The following is a 24,716-nucleotide window of genomic DNA, read 5'->3' on the forward strand; positions in this document are numbered from 1 at the left end:
CAGCAATAATAGTATGGTTTGACTCTTATTGTGTTTCTGTATTGAAATAAATTAATTTATTTTGCACTTACGATTTTAGAAGTACGGGTGGAAGTTAAAATTACAGAATGTTCTTAGGCCCTTTCAGTGCTGGAGGGAATGCATGATACAATGTGTTGGGATGTCCCTAGATCGCTTAGATAGGTATTTTGTGTCCAGCTCATATTCTAACTGCTCTACTTTATTAAACATGTGTTTTGTAGGGCACATCCTCGTACTGGCTCTGTTCAAACAAGTCCCTCAGGCACACCATTAGCGGGTCGTCGGGGTCGACAGCTACCGCAGCTTCCTCCAAAGGGAACACTGGACAGAAGTAAGTGCAGGTCTTCAGGTAACTATAAGAAACCCATGCTGTTTAGTAATCTAGAAGTGTTAATCACTAACGTGAGATTTGTCAGAAATCCAAAGTGAATTTCACATTTAAAGCCGGAGTAGCCTAACTCAAAGCATAGCTGATGGAGAACCCTGCCAGATTGACTATTTTGATTTTAAATTTCAAATTTACTTTGAATTCCTGACAATCCTTAGCGAATAACCTTGTTAGGCCTTTTGGTCCTTTCCATTGAATACCAACGGTTTACTTTTTAATTGATGTTGGTGATTAAACTACAACTCCCATGATGCTTTGCTAGCTGGAGAGTTACCTGCTGGCTAACAGTGGTCTAGTGTATTTACAATATACAGTGTAGATTTAAGAATTTTAGATTTGTTTTTGATAAGCAATATTCTAGATTTTTGTTTTTTCGTGGATAAGGCAGAATTTTAGTGCTGTTTTGAGGACTGTTTTAGTGCACTGTGTTAGAATAATTTATTGGGACTGTTTGTGGCCTTCCAGTACTGGCTAAGCTTGGGACCTCAGATGTTTGTGAGCTATATTGCTCTTAGGGCTTGCAGTGCATTAAGGGACATTCTCTAACATCTATACTGCTAGATAAAGACTCTGGAAAGTTCTGTGGAAAAGACTGTTTTAGACATTGACTTGCAATTAGTAGGCTACTACAGGTGTTGACTGTGTAAGAACTAATGAAACAAGCAGGACAAGGTATCAAAACCAGTTACACCAGTAATTTCATGAATGTAAGCCCAAGTTCAACAACACCTGTAGGCCTTTTTATTAAATGATTTGTGGTGACTTTATAGGGAATTTGCTAATTTACCTCTGAACACCTGACTTGAAAGAAAAACCCCAGTGCTGTGTGTTCAGAAGTTTTTCCAAATTTACCTTTTTGGCCTAAATTTTGGATGTCGGTTGACATTCACTTGTTAGTGTTTGAAATTGTTAGCGTCATCCCCAGAGCTGTGTGTTTGAATTTTCTTTTTTCCAAATTGACTTTTCTGGCCTATCTTTTAGATGTCAATTGACATCCAATAGTTTTTCATTTGTTAGTGAAATAAATTGCATTTTACATAATTACATAATAGTTACATCCATTGCAGTTTATAAAACGTGAATGGTTTTTCTAAAACAAAAATGTGAATTTCTTGTGAAGTTATGATTTGGTTATTTTTTTTGTCGGTAAAAGTTTATTGAGCAAAACGGTCAAATACATACAGTAGAGCAAATACAATGTTGTTTAAACAAACTATACATAGCAATCACATAAATAACATTATGATGTTAATAGAAGAAAATAGAAGTATTGGAGAAGAAGCCAAAGTAATAGTGTTTGACTGAGAAGCATGGAACCTCTGGGGAAGAAAAGTGTGTCCCCTGGCAGAATGTGACTGATACACTATGTGCCAGCAATTTGAGCAGTGCCCGAACCTCTTCATCGGGGAGTTTAAGCCCCTACCATTAACTGTGAGAAAGGTTACTCTGCTTTGGCAAGTGGCAAAAAAAAAAAAACAGAGGTAAGGTTAGGGGGTCAGCGGTAAGGGGGTTGGGGAAGGGAATTGCCAGACAAGGGGAATATGCTGCTACTACTGTTACTGGGATGGAGGTCATTCCCCTCTAGTAGAGGCACCAGGAGAATGGCATGTAGCCCAGTGAGGAATGTAGTATATTAGTAAGTAGGTAAAATATGGAACATCAAGGTGAGCAAACCCATCTGATCTCAAGCCCCCCATCCATGTGGGCCATATGTTGTCCCGCACCATAGTAACCGCCATTGAGGTCAGCTCACAAAGCACCATCTGCCCTCCAAACTCACCCAACCTACCACCCACCTTCCCTCAGCCAACCCACCCGCAAGCCCCCAATGGGTCCTTGATCCGCCCAAGTTATCCAACAATGTGTACATAAGAACCTTGTGAACAGGGAAACTGTTAGGAAGGGGTTAGACTATGCAGCTAGCAGTCGTCAATGTGCTCAATCGGCCATCTTCTTCCAGCGTCAAGCCATGCCAACAATTTGTTTATTTATCTTGGTTGGTAACCTATAACAATTGTCATTCTACAAAATCATTTTCTTGCTGAACTTGAATTTTTTTCTGTGGACTTAAAGCTTAATAATTAAGAAAACAGGTGTGGTGATGAACATATATTTTATATCCTAGCTTCTTCCAAACCTATTACACCATAACATAAAAAATAAAGAAAATAAATTTAGTGTATATATATATATATATATTATTATTATAAGTATGGGATTGATTGTATCTGTTAAGTTGTTTTATTGAAAAAAAAAATCATTTCACTAGACAAGAATGGTTTAAAAGCATCCTTTTGATGAATATTTTTGATAAGGATCCTAAGTTTTGTTCTTTATAAGCATCCATATCAAAGCATAGGTTGTTACCATACATCATTACAATTTGCAGAAAGTTAAACTCTCACAACATTTGAAACATGCTTGGTACTAACCAAGAAATAAACCGTGTTTATAGCATATTATATGATGTACAGCAGGTCTATCTCCTAAAGAATGTTCTGTTCCTCCAACAGCTTAAAAGCTCTATATGTTTAATTTTATACCTTGATTGCCCTACAGAACTTAAACCGATATGACAGCGTTGAATGTTGACTTACATTTAAAAACGCTTTGTGAGAATATTGTGGTAAAATATAAGTTCAACCTTTTTTTTTTTTTTTTTAAGCGAGAGGTAAAACATAAAACTCCTAAAATATGTCAAAATTTCATGAGTCTAGCTCATAAACCTGATGCCCTCTTCATCACTGGAGAATCGTACAATGCCTCGGGTGAAGTTAACTGTCAGACTGATATTGAGATTCAAGCTTTAAATGTCCTGGACAGTGTCTCCTGTGAAACGTTAAGGAATCAATTTCAAACACAAGGTTAAAGGATAAAACTTTGCTGAATTATTTCACTGGAAAACACATAGTAAGAAAAGGCTTGGTAGTTTGTATCTATATTAAGCAATTATTTAAAATAGAACAGTCACTTTTTTGTTTTTTGAACAGTCCAATAGTTAACTTCTACATGAGGGCTATTTAACACTTGAGACATTTTGGAAGGGATACCCAAGTGTGCATACTTATCTTAGATAATTCCCAGAGGTGCTTAAACATGCACAAAATATCAGGGGACAATGATGTCACCTCATCTTCAAGTACTGCAAGGCAAGTATATTTTAAAATTACCTCTTCCGTTTTCCTCACTCAGATAAACATCTCCATAGCTTTTACTGGGGTGAAGAACTGAAGAACTGTTATTTTTAGAGAAGTGACAATTTGTCTTGAATTTACACATACTACTTTAGTATTAGCAGAATATTTAGAATACATTGTGTATATAGAAATACCTTATGCCATGTATTATACCTCGATGCCATGTAGCATACCTCCCAACGTTGGCGTCCTGTGTATAGTGACGTCCGTGATGGAAGGGAGAGGAGACAGGCCAGTGACATGCTACCCTAAAGGATGGGATCCACCCAGGACAGGACAGTCTTGGGTGAATACTCACCAGGCTGCCTATTCATCAGCCAGGCCATCATACCATCAGCTGACACTGGAGGGAGCACTATATCAGTGCCCTTCCAGGATCCTAATGCTCTGAGCATCTAATGACACACTTGAGCTTTGCTTGTTTTAGATCAATTTGGGATCAAAAGTCGAGGCAGTGAGAGAGGTCACGAAAATTTGGATATTTGGGAGTCCTACAGGTAGAACCTGGACCTAGGACATACTTGAAAACGAGAGAAATCTCAATGTATCTTTCCTGGTAAAATATTTTATAAATAAATAATGAGAACACCATGGTAGAAAACACATTGAGGACATTTTAGACAGTGCTAGCAACTTAGATCTCAATTTAATATTTTTGGATAATCTTTTCAAATGGTCACAACTTGCTAGAAGTTTCAAATGATTTATCTACAAAAATTCTCATAGACATTAATGGTGACTGCTGTAAATAAATCTTTTAAAAATATAGAGTATCTATGTATAATATAGTGAATCTTTAACCGGTTGAAGAGAGACAGATCTCCTTTCTCACCATGGGCTCAATTTTAATAGTTTTGGATACTTTTTTAAAATTATTTAATTTTTTTGATACATTTTTAAAATGATTTATTATTTTGAAAACATATTTAAATATTTTAATATTTTTTGAAATATTGATTATTTTATGCATATCTTTTTTTGATATTTTAATACATATATTTTTTTTAATTTCTTAAAGTTTATAAAAAATAATAATTTGAAAAGCTTATCCAAAAATATTAAATCGATCACTTGTGAAATACATGTTCAGATGCAAAGGCTGCATGCTTCTGAAGTCGATAGATTGTCTATCAGTGAGTTGGGTACTAATAAGATCTTGGTTAATAAGATGACTTGGTTAAATCCAGAAGTGAGCATGTTATATCTGATGTTATATTGCTATCATTACCTTTGACTTGTTAACTTAATGAAAACTATACGGTGATAAATAATCAAATCAATAATGATGGCGACATTATTAGTTTTCCTCTGTAATAATAATTATTCATTTTTTAAGTTTCATTATTATTTTTAACGAGACAATGTCTGTAAAGTAACCTTTATAGCTATCTTGAAAATGTATACAGATAATAAGTCATGCGTTGCAGCATCATAGTTGGTATTTTCTTTTTAAAACATATGCAGGGACTAAAAGCAGAGACTTAGGTTAGGTAAAATAAATGGATAACCTTTACTACTAAACTTTAATATTAAATAATAATAATGGTAATATAAAATAATGCAATGCAATTACAGTACTTATATAACATGTAGAAAGCTCCTGGAAAGTGACTGGTGTAAATCATGGTTGATGTAAAAAACACATCTTCAGGCTTCACTGAGTGAACAAGGTCCCAAGATCTCCACCAAGGTGGACCGTTTGCTGCCTCAATATTTCTGAGTGTGCCACTGGCACTAATATTAAGAGGCCCTCTGTTCTCATGCCATAAAACCAGGAATACATTGTAAGGTCTGAAGGGTCTGCTCAGTTTTTCTCTGGAAAGGTTGGCAGAACATGAAGGGATGAGAGAGGGCATTTTGTTGACACATACGTACAAATTACATGATAGCTACCCCAAAGACAAGGCTTGCAGTGAAACTTCTGAAGAATCACATGCAATGTGCTTATGAAGTTGTATACCAAGCCTTCATCTAAACATTTTGGTTTGACCCTCTGTGTTTGATACCTCTTCTGCTTTCCATAGAAAATGGAGACAAGAAAAGAGAGTTTTATGAAGGTCTGTACACAACCATGTTTTTTTTTGTTGTTTTTTTTCTAATTTGCCCTTTTGGGTAACCAGACTAAAAAAACCTGACTACAATTGATGTTTAGTCATCGAATTTTGCACATACCTTTTCATGTGTATGGTTTTACTGGTCTAGGTAAAATGTAAAAAAAAACATTCATCTATACAGCCAACAGAAGGCATGAAGCCAACAGAAGGCATGAAGCCAACAGAAGGCATGAAGCCAACAGAAGGCATTGCAAAATGATGCATTGTTTTTAAATTGTGGAATGATGTGATGATCTCATAAAAGCCAATGTGCCACAGTTTAGATATGACACTTTCGAATTAGTAATTTAAGGTCCTCTGTATCGACTGTTAATTGTAGGAGTGGGTCTGTTCTGAGTCTGATCATAAGTAAGTTTTTAATAGGGTACTGTTTATAGGCTGTCTTAAGGTGGATCTGTCACTTTTGAGGGCCTTTGCATATTTTGCAAAAAAAACTCAAAGGTGATATTTCTGGTTAGGGTCTGGTGTCTGAGGGGTGAAGTGGGAGGTAGGTTTTACCTACTTGAAGTTGTGTTCCTTACAGCCACTGCCATCTGTTTGCTGTAGGTCCTTTGTTTGCCAGGAACATCATACAGCAATCACTGCTGTAGTCTTGTGTGCAAAGGCAACACTGAGATCTGCGGGGAATCCCACAAGACCACAGGCTCCATAGATAATGTCTTGCAATGTTTTTTTACAGTGGGGGTCATATTAGGTAATATTTAATATAGACCTTACACGCCGTTATGTTACCGTGGGGTAATATTTAATATAGACCTTACACACCATTATGTTACCGTGGGGTAATATTTAATACAGACCTTACACACCGTTATGTTACCATGGGGTAATATTTAATATAGACCTTACACACCGTTATGTTACCGTGGGGTAATATTTAATATAGACCTTACACACCGTTATGTTACCGTGGGGTAATATTTAATATAGACCTTACACACCGTTATGTTACCGTGGGGTAATATTTAATATAGACCTTACACACCGTTATGTTACCGTGGGGTAATATTTAATATAGACCTTACACACTGTTTTGTTACCGTGGGGTAATATTTAATATAGACCTTACACACCGTTATGTTACCGTGGGGTAATATTTAATATAGACCTTACACACCGTTATGTTACCGTGGGGTAATATTTAATACAGACCTTACACACCGTTATGTTACCGTGGGGTAATATTTCATATAGACCTTACACACCGTTATGTTACCGTGGGGTAATATTTAATATAGACCTTACACACCGTTATGTTACCGTGGGGTAATATTTAATACAGACCTTACACACCGTTATGTTACCGTAGGGTAATATTTAATATAGACCTTACACACCGTTATGTTACCGTGGGGTAATATTTAATATAGACCTTACACACCGTTTTGTTACCGTGGGGTAATATTTAATATAGACCTTCACACACCGTTATGTTACCGTGGGGTAATATTTAATATAGACCTTACACACCGTTATGTTACCGTGGGGTAATATTTAATATAGACCTTACACACCGTTTTGTTACCGTGGGGTAATACTTAATATAGACCTTACACACCGTTATGTTACCGTGGGGTAATACTTAATATAGACCTTACACACCGTTATGTTACCGTGGGGTAATATTTAATATAGACCTTACACACCGTTATGCTACCGTGGGGTAATATTTAATATAGACCTTACACACCGTTATGTTACCGTGGGGTAATATTTAATATAGACCTTACACACCGTTTTGTTACCGTGGGGTAATATTTAATATAGACCTTACAGACCGTTATGTTACCGTGGGGTAATATTTAATATAGACCTTACACACCGTTATGTTACCGTGGGGTAATATTTAATACAGACCTTACACGCCGTTATGTTACCGTGGGGTAATATTTAATATAGACCTTACACACCGTTATGATACCGTAGGGTAATATTTAACATAGACCTTACACATCGTTATGTTACCGTGGGGTAATATTTAATACAGACCTTACACACCGTTATGTTACCGTTGGGTAATATTTAATATAGACCTTACACACCGTTATTTTACCGTAGGGTAATATTTAACATAGACCTTACACATCGTTAAATACAGACCTCACATATTGTTTAACCCTTTGCCCACCATTTTATGCACAGCCTTGATTGGCTAGATGGTAAGTGGTTATCCTATGTTGTTTTGCTTTGCTGGCTGTTTTATTTTTTATTTTTTTACAAAATTTAAAAGGCAATATATTGTAATCTTTTCAATGGCTTTTAAGATGTCAGTTGCAATCCTGTTGTTTTTTTGTTTGTTTTTTTCTGTTAAAGGTGTGAGTGCTTCCTCTTGTCAGAGTTGAGGTGCTGTTATAAATTCACTTTTTCTTTTTTGGGGGAGGATAGAGGGAGTATTCACTGTTTTCTGTTTACCCCTTATGTGTGTATTCTCTCCTTGCACAGACATACAGTATTTGTATAATATGTGAGTTAGACCATAGAACTGATTTAGACTTGTTCTGTAAGCTTCAGGCAGCAGATTAATATCATTGTTATCTAAGTCTAGCTCAGCAAAGGTAACTTCAGCTGTAATTAACACCTGTAATGATAAGCATGGAGGGGCTATCTAAAAACTGCATCACAACTGTCAAATTGTCAGTGACAGATAGAGAGAAAAATCTAAATCTACAGCATTTGAAGACATCAGCCAATCACAATTTTTTATTTTATTTTTGCACTGTGTTATTCAACAAAAACAACAATTTAAAATTGATTTTAATGTAGCCGCGTTATATAGCCCAGGCATCTGTGCCAAATATTATGTAATTCGATGCAAACCAAAACCAGCATATCATTCCGATCTAGAATCCCAGGAAATGTGTGTATTGTGCTTAGGACTCTGTACAGTATATATTGCATTTAAACAGTGTAAAGGGATTTTATTGCAATGAAAAATAAAAGAAGAGCAAAAACAATCAATTTTTTTTTTTGCAGTGGCATTTTACCATAACCAGCTCCATGTCGTGGTTATGGTCCGACTCCTATTAGTCAATGGGTGCAGTCCAACTTTTTGGTCAAATTGTTTAAGAGCAGTTTGACAAAAAAAATGGTGCTTTTTGTATGGCACCCACAGACTGTCCATTCTCCGGCCAGCTTGATATTGCAGAATTTACACTTCTGTGTTACTAAGGGTGCTAAGGGTTAGGCTCAAAGACAAAGTACTTAACAGAGTATCTTCACGTTAGGTATACAAGTTAATAATAAAAATAAAATAATAATATAAATATGTATATATGTCTCTGTGTGTGTATATGTATACATACAATTTTATACATTTTACAAAGTGGTGTCTTGTCGATTCCTAAATATTATTAGAGGAGATGACGTTTAGCAGTTAGAAAATTGAGGTTAATTCACCAAACCAGATTATAGTGGATTAAAAACCAAATTGCAAAATCTATGAAAAAATAAAATGCTAAAAACAATTATTAAACGGAGCCTGACTAATTTAGCCAAAAGGTTGCTGTTCAGTTTTCAGTACCCTATGATTGGGTATATAATCCCTAATGTAATGTGTGTGTCTGATGAGGGATGGTGTGGCCAGGGACAGAAATTTCACCTCTTGAGTAAAGATTTTGTTTGCTTTTATTTGCTTAATGGCCCCCGTTTTGAACAATTTTTAAGCTTTAAAAAAATAGAATAAAATTAAACCCCCGTCTGACACTCCTCTGATGTCATGTAATATGTGTTTCAAAGTTCCCTATTAAAGGCCTACATGGATAATTTAAGTTATCTTCAATTATGTACCATTACTTTTATAGCATAGGGCATTTCTGTTACCATTGTGCTTGCTGAAATCTTGGCACATTTTGATAGCTATTGTTTTAACTTGTATTTCCATATCTGACCACTGGGTGGGGTATAATACACTTATTTAAATGGTTTGCAGATTTAATTGCTTTAACTGTCTGTTCTTCCTATGTTGCCTCCACTTACAAATGCTAGAGATCACTCAGCTAATTTAAGATAGCTGTGTTCCCGTTGTCTTGGTTAGTTTTCTCCCTGTACTGAAAAGTATCAGCATGCCTGATCTCAAAGGTATAATACACAGCCAAAATAATGTCATGCGGCTCATTTGTTTATTTGAAAAGTGTAGAATATTTCACTGTGATTCTCGATTTAAAAAAAAAAAGAGGATATAGACTTACAGCTGGGTCACCATACACTAGATTTTCCAGTATTCTTTTTACAGTGAGCACTCCAGAATGGAAAAAAATTGCACTCAGAATGCTTTTACATAGTTACACAGACTGAAAACAGAAATGTGTCCATCAAGTCCAGACCCTTTCACATCTGTTTGTACTGTTGATTCAAAACAAGGCAAAAAAAAAAAAAACAACCCAGTGTTAGATGCTTTCCAATTTTTCAACGAACTAGGAAAAAAATCCTCCTGAATATTACGTTTTTGCAAGTATTCATACAGTTGCTGTTTAAACACCTGTGTGGACTCTGATAAAACCACATGTTCAGGGAATTCCACATCCTTATTATTTGTACTGTAAAAAAACCTTCCCTTTGCCTTAGACGAAATCTCCTTTCTTCCAGTCTAAATGAGTGGCCTCGTGTTCTCTGAAAAGTCTTGTTTATGAGCAGATTTCCAGACAATGGTTGTAATTGCCCCCAAATATTTTTTTTTAATGCTATCATATCCCCCCTGTGGTGCTGTTTTGTCTAAACCAGGGGTAGGCAACCTTCGGCTCTACAGATGTTTTGGACTACATCTCCCATAATGCTTTTACAGCCATATTGCTGGCAAAGCATCAAGGGAGATGTAGTCCACAACATCTGTAGAGCCGAAGGTTGCCTACCCCTGGTCTAAACCAAACAATTTTATTTTCATCTTTCTAAAATGTCCCATACCTTTTATTAATTTTGTAGCCCTCCTCTGCATTTTTTCTAGTGTCATAATATCCATTTTTAGAACAGGTGCCCAAAATTGCACAGCATATTATTATTATTATTATTACATATTATTACATATATTATTATTATTATTATTAATGACATTTATATGGCGCCAACTTATTCCTCACCGCTTTAGAATTTCATTAAGGGGAGAATTTAACAATAAATTAGACAATGATAACATGTTGAGGATCCTGCTCAAATATGCCCTGGGAATTATATATATTATATATATTATTATAATTATATATATTTATAAAATCCAAAATTTGTATTTCACTTTGAAATCCTGACAATTTAGTCTTTAGTCAAATACACAGTTTTTTTTAAAGTTTACAAGGATCAAGATGTTATGATTGCGTCTTTCGTGCCCATTAATAAACAGAGCCCACCTGAATGTTTTTTTTTTCTTTTAATTCTTAGTTCTACATACATCCATTCAGCACTTTTGCTTTTTAAATTAAAATATGCATTACAGGAAATTCTTTTTTTTTTCCTGAATGTGTAGGGATTATGACTGATAATTGATCTAGTGCTTCAAAAACTGGGGTTTAAATTCTAGCATACATTTTGTGTGGTAGTGAGAATTCCTAAGGCATTGGTGGCTAATCTTGGCACTGCACATGTTTGTAAACTACATTTACAATGATGCTCAGTCAACTTGAGGCTTGCTGTGCATGATGGGAAATAAGGTTTACTAATGTCTGCTGTGGCAAAGTTAGCCATCACCGACCTAAGGTGGCCAGGTTTATTCTTTAGCCATGTTTTGTTATAAAGCTTACATCCAGCCATCGTCACAATGTGGTCAGGATAGTCCTGATGGTGAGACTGGATTCCTGGTTGAAGGTTGCCCTGAACAAGGGCCTAGTCTGGAAATAGATGTACCACGACATCACCAGGTATGCTGTCTTTTTTAGTTTTTTTTTTAGCAATAAAATGATTAAGTTAGGTATGTATATTACGCAGAACAGCAGTGACTATAGAGCTGCCCTACAATGTGCGTTATCCATAATGCCCAGTTAAGAAGACATTTCCTCAGAGCATTAATTAATAGCAGTTTATATTTATTGTTTTAATGTCTTGATGTTCATGTATGTGTCACTGCTGTTTCTTTTGATTTTATGTAACCGTGTGCGCATGTTTCCCCCCCCCCCCCTCATTTTCTTTGCCTTTGCGCATGCAAATGAAGAAGACGAATTTCAGCATGATGAAGATCAGGGCTCAGAAGTGGAGGCAGGTTGGTCTCATCGTAGATGATTAGTTAACCCTTTAGTGATAGGTCTGCATAGTGTTTAGTTGCAACTCGAAAATGAGCATCCCAACATCCTCTGCTAACATATTTATTGCAGGATATATAGCCCATATTTACTAAATGGTGGTGGTTTTATAGCCATCTACAGTGTAAGAATATGCCTTATGCGATGCAATGTCACTGTGCTATAGCTTGGATTGTGTTTTACATGTTCAAAGTATTGTTAAAGGGACACGCCACACACCTAAAACACTTTAGCGTGCTGAAGGGCTTTTTGTGTGAAGAGTGTGTCCTTTTTTTTTTTTTTTATTTTATAAAAAGTGCAGAATTAATTAGAAAATGGCATTATTATAAATTAACCTTGTTACACCCCCCTGGCTTTCAATCAGACATCCGATCCTGTTACTTCCTGGTTTGTTTAGCTCAGTGGATAATAGTGCTCATTTAATTCTTACATTACTCTCACACTGGTATTTTAGTTACACACATCTTTACAGTGTAACAGTAGGAGTCCTTTATAATGAACGAGTGTGAAGCAAAGCCCTAACATTTCTACAATTACCATGAATTTGGCCCTGGTTAATATACATTTGGAGAGGGATAAATTTGGTGATAATTAGGGTTATTCATTTCGGCTTAGTTTTAATGTTGATTGTAAATGTAACAATATTCATCCGAATTGGAGCCCCTGGATTTCTCCAGATTTTTTCAAATATTTTTTTCTGGATTCTGCTGCTGCAAATCCTGATCTAAGCTATTGACTTACTTCATGTCCAAACCTGTAAAAAAAAACTATGCAATGCCACAATGAATCTGTGCGTGTCCCATGTGATGTCCCCTCATATTGCCTCTGGTGCGCTTTCTTAGTTCTTGTCCTAGAATGTAGTCTTGTTGATTAATATTTATTCTCTCTTTTAATGTTACAAAGATTTTGAGGAGAAACAGCAAAGTCCACCTGTTAATGGGAGAAAAGGCAAGTTATTTAAGTAGTTAGTTGATTGGGCTGATCTTAACACGTTAGCTCATTACTATTCCTTTCAAATGGTGTGCTGCATGTGCTTTTGTTTCTTGTGTGGCATAGACTTTTAGTTACACAATCTGACTATTTTCTGTGTTTTCTGTGTTTTTGTGTTTAGCAAAAGTTGTGCACATGCATATACAGTGGGACATCGGTTTACGAATTTAATGCGTTCCCCGGGACGTTTCTTATTGCAAAAAATTTGTAAACCGAAACGCGGTTTCCCATTGGAATGCCAATTAATCCGTTCTGGAGGTCAGAAAAAGTCAAAATGAGCTGGGATGGAAACCAATCACAATGCAGAACACACAATAAAAGGCATGCAAACGATGAAGCTCAGCTCTCTACCTTTCCACAGCTTGAGAAATGCACCAAAAAGTCCCAAAACAACTGCAAACAATTTCCAGAATGGCTCCAAAACTCGATGCAAAAGCCGCTCCAACACCTGCACACTCAACGCCACGTGCTACCCACAGGTTTCAGCATGCAGGGGTCACTGCTATAAACCTCCCAGGTGCAATGCATCCTGGGGAAACTTGCTTTGTATTGCGAAAAAAAATTGTAATCCGAGGTATTATTTTCAATGGATTTTCATTTGTAAACCGAAAATTATGTTAACCGAGGCGTTTGTAAACAGAGGTCCCACTGTATATATACACACGCACACACACACAAGGTTTTATATATATATATATATATATATATATATATATATATATATATATATATATTCATGAATAATTTGTTATGAATGATGTGATATTTGGACTAAATCAGAAATGGATGTGAGAATATGTTAATGTGTGTAGGAGGTAAAGGGATACTATAGGAATCAGAACAACTTTAGCTTAATTAAGTAGGTTTGGTATATATATCATGCCCCTGCAGTCTCACTGCTCAAATGATCTGCCATTTAAGAGTTAAATCACTTTTGTTTCTGTTTATTCAGCCCAAGCCACGCCTTCCCTGTCTGTGACTGACACAGCCTGCATGAAAACAAAAGGTTTAATTTTCAATGAGATGTTAACTGACTTTAGAAGTTGGTATCTCCTGCTTTGTAAAGTGAACTTTAATCACACACAGGAGGCTATTGCAAGGTTTTGCAAGCTTTTAACAGATTAACAGAGCAGCAGATAAGAAATTCCAAAAACAGAATGTGCAATAAAGGATGTTTAAACATTGGATCGCTCTTTACAGGAAGTATTTTGTAAAGCTGTGTTCGTAACATGAAGGAAGGTGTGACTAGGGCTGTGTAAACAAAATTATTTGAATGGCAGTTACTGCAGTGAGACTCCAGGAGTATGACCTATACACCAAACTGCTTCCCTAAGATAAAGTTGTTTTGGTGCCTATAATTTCCCTTTAAATTTGAATTTCATTTGGAATTCTCACTTTAGTATTTCTTTACATAGGCACATTAACCTGCATAAACAAAGTGACTTAACTCCTAAATGGCAGAGCATTGAGCAGTGAGACTGCGGGGGGTGATCTATACACACAAAAAATGCTCCATTAAGCTAAAGTTGTTTTGATGCCTATATTGTCCCTTCAATGTTTAGTGACAGGGTAATGTTGGACTTAATGCGTAATGTTGGAGTTAAAGGACCACTCTAGGCACCCCAGACCACTTCAGCTTAATGAAGTGGTCTGGGTGCCAGGTCCAGCTAGGGTTAACCCATTTTTTTATAAACATAGCAGTTTCAGAGAAACTGCTATGTTTATAAATGGGTTAAGCCTTCCCCCTAATCCTCTAGTGGCTGTCTCATTGACAGCCGCTAGAGGCGCTTGCGTGATTCTCATTGTGAAAATCACAGTGAGAGCACGCAAGCGTCCATAGGAAAGCATTGTAAATGCTTTCCTATGCGACCGGCTGAAAGCGCGCGCAGCTCTTGCCGCGCGTGCGCATTCTGCCGACGGGGCGGAACGGAGGAGGATCGGAGGCAGAGAGCTCCCCGCCCAGCGCTGGAAAAAAGGTAAGTTTTACCCCTTTTCCCCTTTCCAGAGCCGGGCGGGAGGGGTACCCTGAGGGTGGGGGCACCCTCAGGGCACTCTAGTGCCAGGAAAACGAGTATGTTTTCCTGGCACTAGAGTGGTCCTTTAATGTCTGCTGATAGTGTTGTGAGCTGGTGTAATGTAGGGGTGAATGTGTAGTTACTGATAACGTAGTGTGTTAGAGTAATGTAGGAGTTCATGTGTAGGTATTGTACAACAGTAGTGTAGGGCATCAAGGGAAGGTATTTACTGTGTACTTACATACATGTGTTATTGCTACCTCAGCTATTTCAGCACCTGTCATTAAAATGGTGGTGGGTATTGCTTGGGAATGTAACTTCCACTAACATTGAGGATGATCAGGGTCCCCAGACTGCAATCAAGTTACCATCTTTTTATTTACCCTGTCATTGATGACATCACTGCCCATGCAGTATGGGATTCTAAAACATGATCTGCTGTTGAATAAGGCACAGATCAACTCATGTATGTATAAACGTACAACGTGATTGACCCTCGGTTATTATCAGAGTATTGTTGGCAATTCAAAGGGAATTTCAAAGTTTAGTCAAACATAGTTAAACTGGATTAAATCTGCAATTCAGTTGTTTTCAGTTTGGCTATTTTGGCTCTTAAATTTTAGATTCACTTTGACTTTAGTGAATAAAGCTGATTTATATTTAGTCCTCTTTTTAGAAGCCGTTTATACACCCAGAGGATTTAGATTTATGTAATTTACAACAGAAAGACATTAGAGGAGATAGATTTTTAGCATGTGGCACTGGAGCAGCAGTTAAGTATTTTTGTTGGTTTACAATTATTCTGTTATGCTAAAGAGAAACGCAACATCATGTATAATGATAAAGGAACATCGCACACACAAAAAATACACTTACAAATCTTTGAAGACTACTTGAAATCACCTATCTCATGGGATTCTGTTAAGCCGCCCCACCAAGTGATAGTACCCCAAAATCGGTGGGATCTACATTAATTTTAACATGGGAGATCAGCGTATTAATGTAATACTGACGGCTTAAACTTTTTCCAGAGACTTAAGTCAGACGTTAGCTTTCCTTTGCACACCCTTCCCCCCCCCCTCCCCATCCAAGTACCCCTTTCTAAATGACCACAAGAAAGTATGCATTTGAGGAGAATCTCGGGATGCTTTTTAAACAGTAAGTATTGTAAGTTAGCATGTTTATCTTCCTGGTCAAAATTAGCATAGGACCCACCAATATTGGGATACTGTGACAAAGTGGTATGGCAATACGGTATAACCAAATCCCCATATTTGTTTGCTGAGATTTTTTATGTTCCCTTATTCTGTATGTTGCATATATTTGTGCGTACATTTTGGTCTACAGTTGTACCACTAGTAAGAAATGCGTGGTCTAGGTGTGCCACCGCCTTCTCCCTTTTTTTTAACCCTGTACAAAAAGTCAAACACTTAGATGTGTCTATATGTATGATCTCATACGTTTGTTGTACATCGTGTACATTCAAAATAAAAAACTTGGTCAGTATTCTCATTTAATAATGAGAAATAGCTGAGCTGGAAACATACCTAAATTGGAGAAATCTTAAAACGTGGCTATTTTGGCTAGAATTTCCTTCTTCCTGATCTAAATCTCTAGTTTAGTGTGTTAAGAAAAGGGAATAAAATATTTTTCAGTAATACTCTAAACCTGCCAGAAGAGGGTGCCACATAGCTGTTTTACTAGATACAGATCAGCGATCCGACACAGATACGGTTGGTTAAAGCAGCCAACATGCTTTTTGAAATAGTAACTTAACTTTGTCTGGTATCACTGACAATGACTTTATGTTACTGAGATAAGCAAAGTATTGGTTTGCTCCATCTGTTATAAAACTCTAAACATGATCTTTAGTGAGACTTGTTTGGGATTTAACCCCTTAAGGACCAAACTTCTGGAATAAAAGGGAATCATGACATGTCACACACGTCATGTGTCCTTAAGGGGTTAAAATTACTTCAAAGTGAATTTCAAACTTAACTCCAAATTAACTGAACTGGAAATATTGTCCAAGTAAGCTATGCTTCCAGTTTGGCTACTTTGGCCTTACCTTTAACATTCACTTTGAATAGCCAACAATTCTCACTTTAGTAAGTAACCGTTCAAAGACATTGTGACTTTCAGTGGTTAGTTGGGTTGATAGAATGTATGGAGGCATTTATGAGGCTATTAAGAAGCACTGTGCAAAATCGACAAGAGAAATGGAAATTGTAGGTCAATGTAACCAAAATTGAAAAGAATTTCCAAAATTCATCAGATTTTCTAGCTCAGCTCTTCTGAGCTAGAATTTACAAAGTGTGTATCAATTCTCTACACTTCTGTATCTGTCCCAGTCTTTCCAAAATGATGGGTCTTACTTAACCACGCCGATCCTGCTGTCCTTATTTCAGCTCATCTCCCTTTAGTGATATGCTGGAAGAGGAGGACAGTGAATCACATCCTTAAATTCTCTCCATGTCTACCATTGTCACTGAACTGAATTAATGGCAGCTCCACAGTATAACTCCCATTCATTTAGGACAGCCTGGTACATGTCCCAGGGCTTCTCTGAAATCAGGGACCCCGTAGTGCGCAATGTCAGTTTCAACACACATTAGCGTTTTAATGCATAGTTAAATGTCACACATCATACATTGAGGGATTAGAAAACTTGATTTTCTAATTTCAAACAGTGGATTTATATTGGGAACTTATTTTGACAGAACTAAACCTTTTCCTCTTATTCTTTCTATTATGTAACCTCCAGAAGGTGCGTGCAAGTGGAATGTCGACTGCAGCATGTTACACCAAAGAAAAGAGGTTTTTTTTTCCCATAAAAATAAGAGCTGGAAACATTCTAATATGATACCTAAAAGAACTTGGAACATAGTAGACAGCGAGATCGCTACTTAACATCCATGTGATCATTTATTTATGTCTAGTACATTTCACTGTATGAATTAATAACATTGCGATACTTTGGGATGTCAGGCTGAAGTTTCCAGCATTTTTGAATAGTGTAGGACAGAAAAGCTATGATTTTCTTAAGTTTCTTAGTGTTTCTGGTACAGAGCACTATTGTGTAGAAATCTAGGCCTTATTCACAGCCACGAAGACCTCTATGTATAGCAAAATGCAGCAACGGAGATGGTTACTTTGGGTTAAAGACTTTGTTCATGGAAATGATTTTATGAGTTGGCAATTTTTAATTTGTTGTAATGTGCAAATGTTACATTATTTAGGTTGTTCATATGTTCTATTCCTTCTGGGTTTCCGTGCTTTCTAAAATCACATTATCCTTTACTGTTGTGCTTGCGTTTTTTGTTTCTTCTTTTGTCTCACTATAGACTGTGTTGAACTTTCCCCACTTTGTCTCTCTGTGTTGAGCTTGTCCCACATTTGCTCTGCCGATTTCCTGCCACAAGCTATGTGTGTTCTCTGCTTTCTACCTATCTTGTCCTCTGTATTCTTGTCTTTACCAATTTTCCACTGCACTGCCTTTCTCAACCCTTTGTATCCTCCTACCCTGACTTCCTTTCCACCTTATTGTCTCGTCTAAACTTTTTTTGTCAAAATTTTCACTTGTCAATTCCACTCTCATGTCTTGTTTTTCCCCCTTTGTGGTGACTTATATCTACTTCATTAGCAAATATGAGTGTTACAGTATTCCTGGAAATCAATTTTCTTTAAAAAAAAACAAAAAAAAGTAGAATGTCCAAGAAGTCAAAGACATCCAAGAAATCAGATTCGGTCCCTAAACACCAAAGAAACATATATATGGCCATATGTGATCCGTGCTTGTTAATGGTCATAGCTTCAGAACAGATCATTGTCAGTCAGACATCAGTATTGGGATTCATGACAAGTGGTGGGCGTTGATAACTTGAAAGTAGCATTAACTTCATGATGGACCTGTAGGCAATTCCTCTCTATGAGTAATGAGGAAAGACAAAATATTAATGTTTGATTATTTACGAGATCCATTAAGGAGCGATTGCATTGTATATATTGATGAGGAAGGATGACCTACTGACGGACAAATGAAGGAATTATGCTCAAGCACAATTAACATCTTATTATTTACTTTGTTTGTTATGAAGGTTATGGATGCAATACAGAGTACCTTGTGATTGTCTTAAAAAAATATTTGTCACAAAAAAATAAAAAAAATAAAATGAGATTAACAAATGTCAGTACATTTTGTGAGGGCTGACCTTTTAAACATGAACAGGAATGCGTGGTTGGTATAAGTTGTTTAAAGGAACACTTTAGTTTGAGGAACACAAACATGTATTCCTGACACTATAATATAACATTTAGGTCTTTGGCCCTCTTTACTTCGCATGGGAAAGGTGATTTTACTCACCTTTTCTCTCATGATGCGCCGTCTTGGCCTCCATTGCTGAGATCATCAAACCTGATGATCTCAGCCAATCCAATGCTTTCCCATAGGAAAGCATCAGGTGGCTTTTGTGCATGTAAGAAGCTCTAGAAGGTGTTCAGTCATCATGGTTTGAGAGGTAAATCTATTTGCAAAGTAATACTCAATGCAATTTTACGGATGTTCGGATTGGTTTCATAGCAACAACCTGGTGGAGGCAATTGACCCTCTTCTCCTTCACCTAATATACTATATTTAATAAGGTGCAAGTGGTGAATGTAACTGACTGGGGAGCTATCAAAGTGCATCTTGTGTGTAAATTTAAGATTGCTGAAGCTCAGCAATCTTAAATAGATCTCGGTCACAATTCTCCAAGACCCAAGCTGCATCACCATTGATTTTAGTGGAGAGAGTGGCTTCAACTGAAACTAGTAAAATTAGGTCATTTCTAAGCATCGAGTTTATGCTCGGGAATGGTGGGAATTCATTGAATTATCAATGCAGGTTTGAACTCGGAGGTTTTACTTACAGTGTATTATACATTGATAAATATATATTTTTTCATTCTCAGATTAAACAAATTATGATAATTCTATTTTCTTAGTTTTTGGATATTTTTGGTTAATAAATTAGGTGCATCTTTCTGGGAAGGTTACTTATTTGACTGTGAATAGTGTTTTATTGAGAAATTATTTAAAAAAATATGTGCCATAATAACCAAGTTTGGATAAGATGGACATTTTTTCCAACTAGTCTTTTTGGTCTAAATTTTGAATGGCAAATAAACCCTTTGTCTTGTTCTTGAATTGTTCGTTCAGTTGTTGAACCCTTTGAATGCCAGGTTGGTATTCATGCTCATACAATTAAACTTTTGGGGTTTTTTTGAGTCGTTTTTTTTTTTTAAATAATGACATTTACCTGTCTCCAATGAATACAATGCCTATTTTTGTGATCGATAATTCCTCTAAGATCTGTGCATTTGTATATCATACAAATTAGGTAATCAGAGGGATTTCTCAGTCTGAAATGTCCACAAATGTGCAGTAGTAGTTGGTGCCAATACAGAAACACCGAATGAGTGTCTAGTGGCAAAACGAGTGGGCTTATAAAAATAGTAAATTATTGTTTAAACCCCAAAAAATCAATAATCAGTAGAGAATCTCATCCAGCAAAGCTCGCTGTGATCTAACCTACATAAAGCACCTAATATGTGTAAGGATTCCTGGTGAGCCCATTTAATGTTGAATATATATTAATTACCTGATTTTGGGTTATTCGGAAAACTCAAGCTATTAAACCATCTCTGAGATTTCAAGTTAAATGAACATTCCCTAGCATCCCCTGGCATATTATTGTATGAGTAAGGCATTGTAATAAACAACATATTACAACACATGCAGGCCAACATTTTTAACGAACGTTCTACCCTAATATTAAGTTGAGCATAATTACCTTCATAAAATATGTAGCACCTTCTTCCACCAGACTAATTCAGCAAGCTCATATATGAGCTCAAAGATTATAACGACTGCCACTGATGCCATGTCACATTGATCTATTTGTATTCACAAAATTAGTTTTATACTATTCATGAATTTGTATGATATTAATGGTATTCTAATCCATTATTATATAAGATTATCACTATATTTGTCTTGCCCAAGCTACCTGGAAAAGTAAGATGACTTCTCCAGTAAGGAAAATCTCTTTAAAGAGCATTAGAAAAATGACAAATGATCAAAGCGGTAACAAAAAAAAAAAAAAGTTGGCATCAAGAACTTTTTTGTTTTTTTTTCTTTAAAGGTAATTAAGTCTAACTTTTTGGGGTATTCTTTCCACAAATCAATGTACCCTTCCATGTGTACTTACATAAGTGTCCCACACTTGTGCTAACCCTAAAGTCAAACACCTCCAAATCTACGCCAAGTGCTGTGCTTGCTTCCACCCTCGTCTGTGGTAGCCCCCCCCGTCGCCGTGTTGTGAGGCTGTGTTTGATGTAAACCTTAATTCTCTGTTTCTGACAAGTTTTAATTTCTTTTGGTTTATGCTAGAAGTTACTTGGGAAGACCAGCAGAGAAAGGTGAATGGTACAATAACTGATGACAAACAATTGCCGAAAAAGAAACACCATTCTGAGACAGGTTTGTCAGGGTTTGAAAAACCATGTAAAAGCATGAGACTTGAAGCGCCATTTAGAGTAAAAGCTCATGCTTTTGTATAGCGTGTGTTCTATGTTCCCCTTTTTCACTCTGGTGTGAAATGTTTGGGTATATTTTGTGACCTTTAAAGTGGACTTGTCACGGTCCCAGAATTCTGTTATCTTGTAGACAGTGAAAAACAGTTTATAGATCGTGTTACAAGAAAGTCTTACAATTTTAAACAATTTCTCCTTAGAGGACTGGTATTATCGAGGCTCTAGAAATGATTTTTACGCCAATTAACTTCCTGCCTTTATTTTCCATGACTTGTATTGTGACGGCTGAAAGGCAAGAACTTGCTTTACATAAATAGCCTTTCTAATGCCTACTTAACTGGCCTTTGAGGATTAATAGCTTAAAAACCTCAAGATTTTCCATTTATTGTATTTTTATATAGAGGTATTTTTCCTTATCTACAAGATAATGTAACCATTGGGACAGTAACGGGTCCTCTTAAAGTCTATGGTAGTCAAATGCAATTACCCTAACTGCTGTGGAATGCTGATGTTTCAGGCATTACTCTGTAGTTGGAGTTTGCCAAAGATCACATACCCCTGCTTTTAACTCAGTGTTGTGTATCATCCCTGTTCAGAATAAAAATAACTTCAGTGTAAACTATTTAATATATATATATATATATATTTATTTATTTTTTTTTTTTACAAATTTTCCATTATAGATTATTACTTAATTTTACAATAATTTTGAAAAGCATAGACCATTGGATACCTCCAGTCTTTTAGAAATAGCATATATGACATATATATGCTATTTTTCTTACATTATGTGTACTTTTTTATATGAGAACATAAATGAGATGGTGGTATGCTATTTAAATGGTCTGCAGATAATTGGGGTGAAATATATACAAATTCTAACAGTACGTCCTTGAGTCAGGAGAAATTCAGTTCCTCTCTTATAATGCTAGTGGGGCAATCACTTGGGCCGTTGACATGGCCCTATAGCTCGTACCGATTGGGAAAGAATAATCATTCTCTGACATTTTGTGTATTTCAGGTTAATATGATGGTATGCTTCAAATGGTAGCATAGTATTTACATAATTTGTGGATATTTAGAATAAAGATCAGTGTTCTAAATTTGTTCTCGCCAGACTTAGGCACATTAATCCAACACTCATGGGAAAAGTCTTCATATGTACCAGACAGCCCAGACTGGCCAAATCCCAACTATTGAACTTTCTGGTATTCTTTCTGCCAGAGAATGTTGCTGAATATAGTTGCTGGCTTCCTAATAGCCACTAGAGGCGCTCCTGCAGCAACAGCCGTGTACATGTAGTTTGATTTTGTTGGTGAGTTGTGCATGACTTTGATCGACAGCTGAAAGACAACCTTCTTTTAAGCTCCGGCCCTCGTACTCGTTTGTCAGGTTGACTGCCATAAATAAGGAAACGTAATGCCTATTTTTCCACGTGTGTTTTATGAAAACTGATGTCCAACTCAGGAAAAAAAAATAAAAAAAGATTCAGACAAAGGAAGCTATGTAAAAGCAGATTAGGTTACATTTGTTTTCAGTGCCATTGTTGTAAGGGTAACGTTGCCTTCTGTCTGTCCCTACCTCGGACCTTCCTACTTCCTGAACATTTTGCTTTTATCTTCAGCTTAATGAGTGTTTTACAAACCACTTTCTGTTCTTTGGGTTCTAGTGTTCAATAGAAAACAGCTATTTTTAAGGAAACATTTTAAAGTAGATTTTCCGAGCAAGTGGTTTGGTTTTGTAAAATATCCCACTTGTTTTATTTCGTAGTCTGAGAATTTGTGACGGGTGAATATTGTGATTTACATATTGCAGCCTCATCGTTAATGAGGCCGTTGGAATTTGCTGAACATTCCGACAGCTCGTGGGTTTTCAATTAACTGTATTTAAGGATTCTGTCCCACTACATGTGTGTGCAAAGCATCGTAGGAATTAAAATGTAAATGGTCATTTATGAATCACATTGTAAAATATTAAAGATTAGCAGTGGCGTACACATGACCTATGGGGCCCCGGTGCGAAAATTGATCCGTGCCCCCCCCCCCGCATGCTTACTCTGCGCAGACCGGGGCCGCAACACATGGCGGCGGGCACCTGGTCGCAGGGGTTGCAGGGCTGCGACCGCGGTATGTACACCAGTGCATGCAGATGCACACACACTTAAAGGACCACTACAGACACCCAGATCACATCAGCTCAATGAAGTGGTCTGGGTGTCAGGTCCCTCTAGTTTTAACCATGCAGCTGAAAGCATAGCAGTTTCAGAGAAACTGCTATGTTTCACTGAGGGTTAATCCAGCCTCTAGTGGCTGTCTCACTGACACCCGCTAGAGGAGCTTCCGTCATTCTAAGACACTGAACGTCCATAGGAAAGCATTGAGTAATGCTTTCCTATGGGCGGTTTGAATGCGCGCACGGCTGTTGATGTGCATGCGCGTTCGGAGCTGAGCGGCGGAGGGATCCCCAGTGCCAACGGAGTCTGGCGCTGGAGAAAGGTAAGTGCTGAAGACACACACACACTCTCGCGAACAGACGCATTCACACTAGCTAACAGACACACACATTTACTGACAGAGACACACTCAGCGACAGACATACATACACACTCACTTACAAAACATACACTTTCACTGACAAACACACACTCACTAACAGACATCAAACAGACTCATTAACACAAACACACTCAGTAACAGACACACACAGTAACACACTCACTGACACTCACTAGCAGACACACACTCAACAGACACTCACTAACACTCACAGTAACACTAACACACACAGTAACACACACACTAACACTCACAGTAACACACACAGTAACACTAACACACACACTAACACTCACAGTAACACTAACACACACACTAACACACACACACACTAACACTCAGAGTAACACTAACACACACACTAACACTCAGAGTAACACTAACACACACACACACACACTAACACTCAGAGTAACACTAACACACACACACACACTAACACATTTTTTTTTTAATTTAATCCCCCCAGCCTCCTTACCTTTTGGAGTGCTGAGGGGATTCCCTGGGGTCCAGTGGTGCTGCTGGGCTCCTGGGGGGCCGGTCACCCGGCGGGCAGGCAGGCTGGCCGGAGCGCGAGGGAGCACTCTCCCCTGAGTGCTTCCTCTTCAGCTCCCTCACGCGCCGCGTACTGATACCGGAGCCA

The 24,716-nt window shown here is 37.2% G+C and overlaps 1 protein-coding gene across 12 annotated transcripts in view; it reads left to right on the plus strand.

The window, feature by feature from the left end:
- Nucleotides 1-24,716, plus strand: part of RIMS2 (regulating synaptic membrane exocytosis 2) — a 627,382-nt gene that overhangs the window by 448,873 nt on the left and 153,793 nt on the right. For 10 of the 12 annotated variants that reach the window (XM_063451151.1, XM_063451153.1, XM_063451154.1 and 7 more), the window contains one exon: nucleotides 243-352. In XM_063451151.1, the coding sequence (XP_063307221.1) occupies nucleotides 243-352 (110 nt within the window). Of the gene's footprint in view, nucleotides 1-242; nucleotides 353-5,630; nucleotides 5,664-24,716 lie in introns of those variants that run through there. The other 2 variants (XM_063451164.1, XM_063451161.1) reach the window with 2 other exon arrangements.

This window comes from Pelobates fuscus, chromosome 4, assembly GCF_036172605.1.
Source record: "Pelobates fuscus isolate aPelFus1 chromosome 4, aPelFus1.pri, whole genome shotgun sequence".
Lineage (NCBI taxonomy): Eukaryota > Metazoa > Chordata > Amphibia > Anura > Pelobatidae > Pelobates > Pelobates fuscus.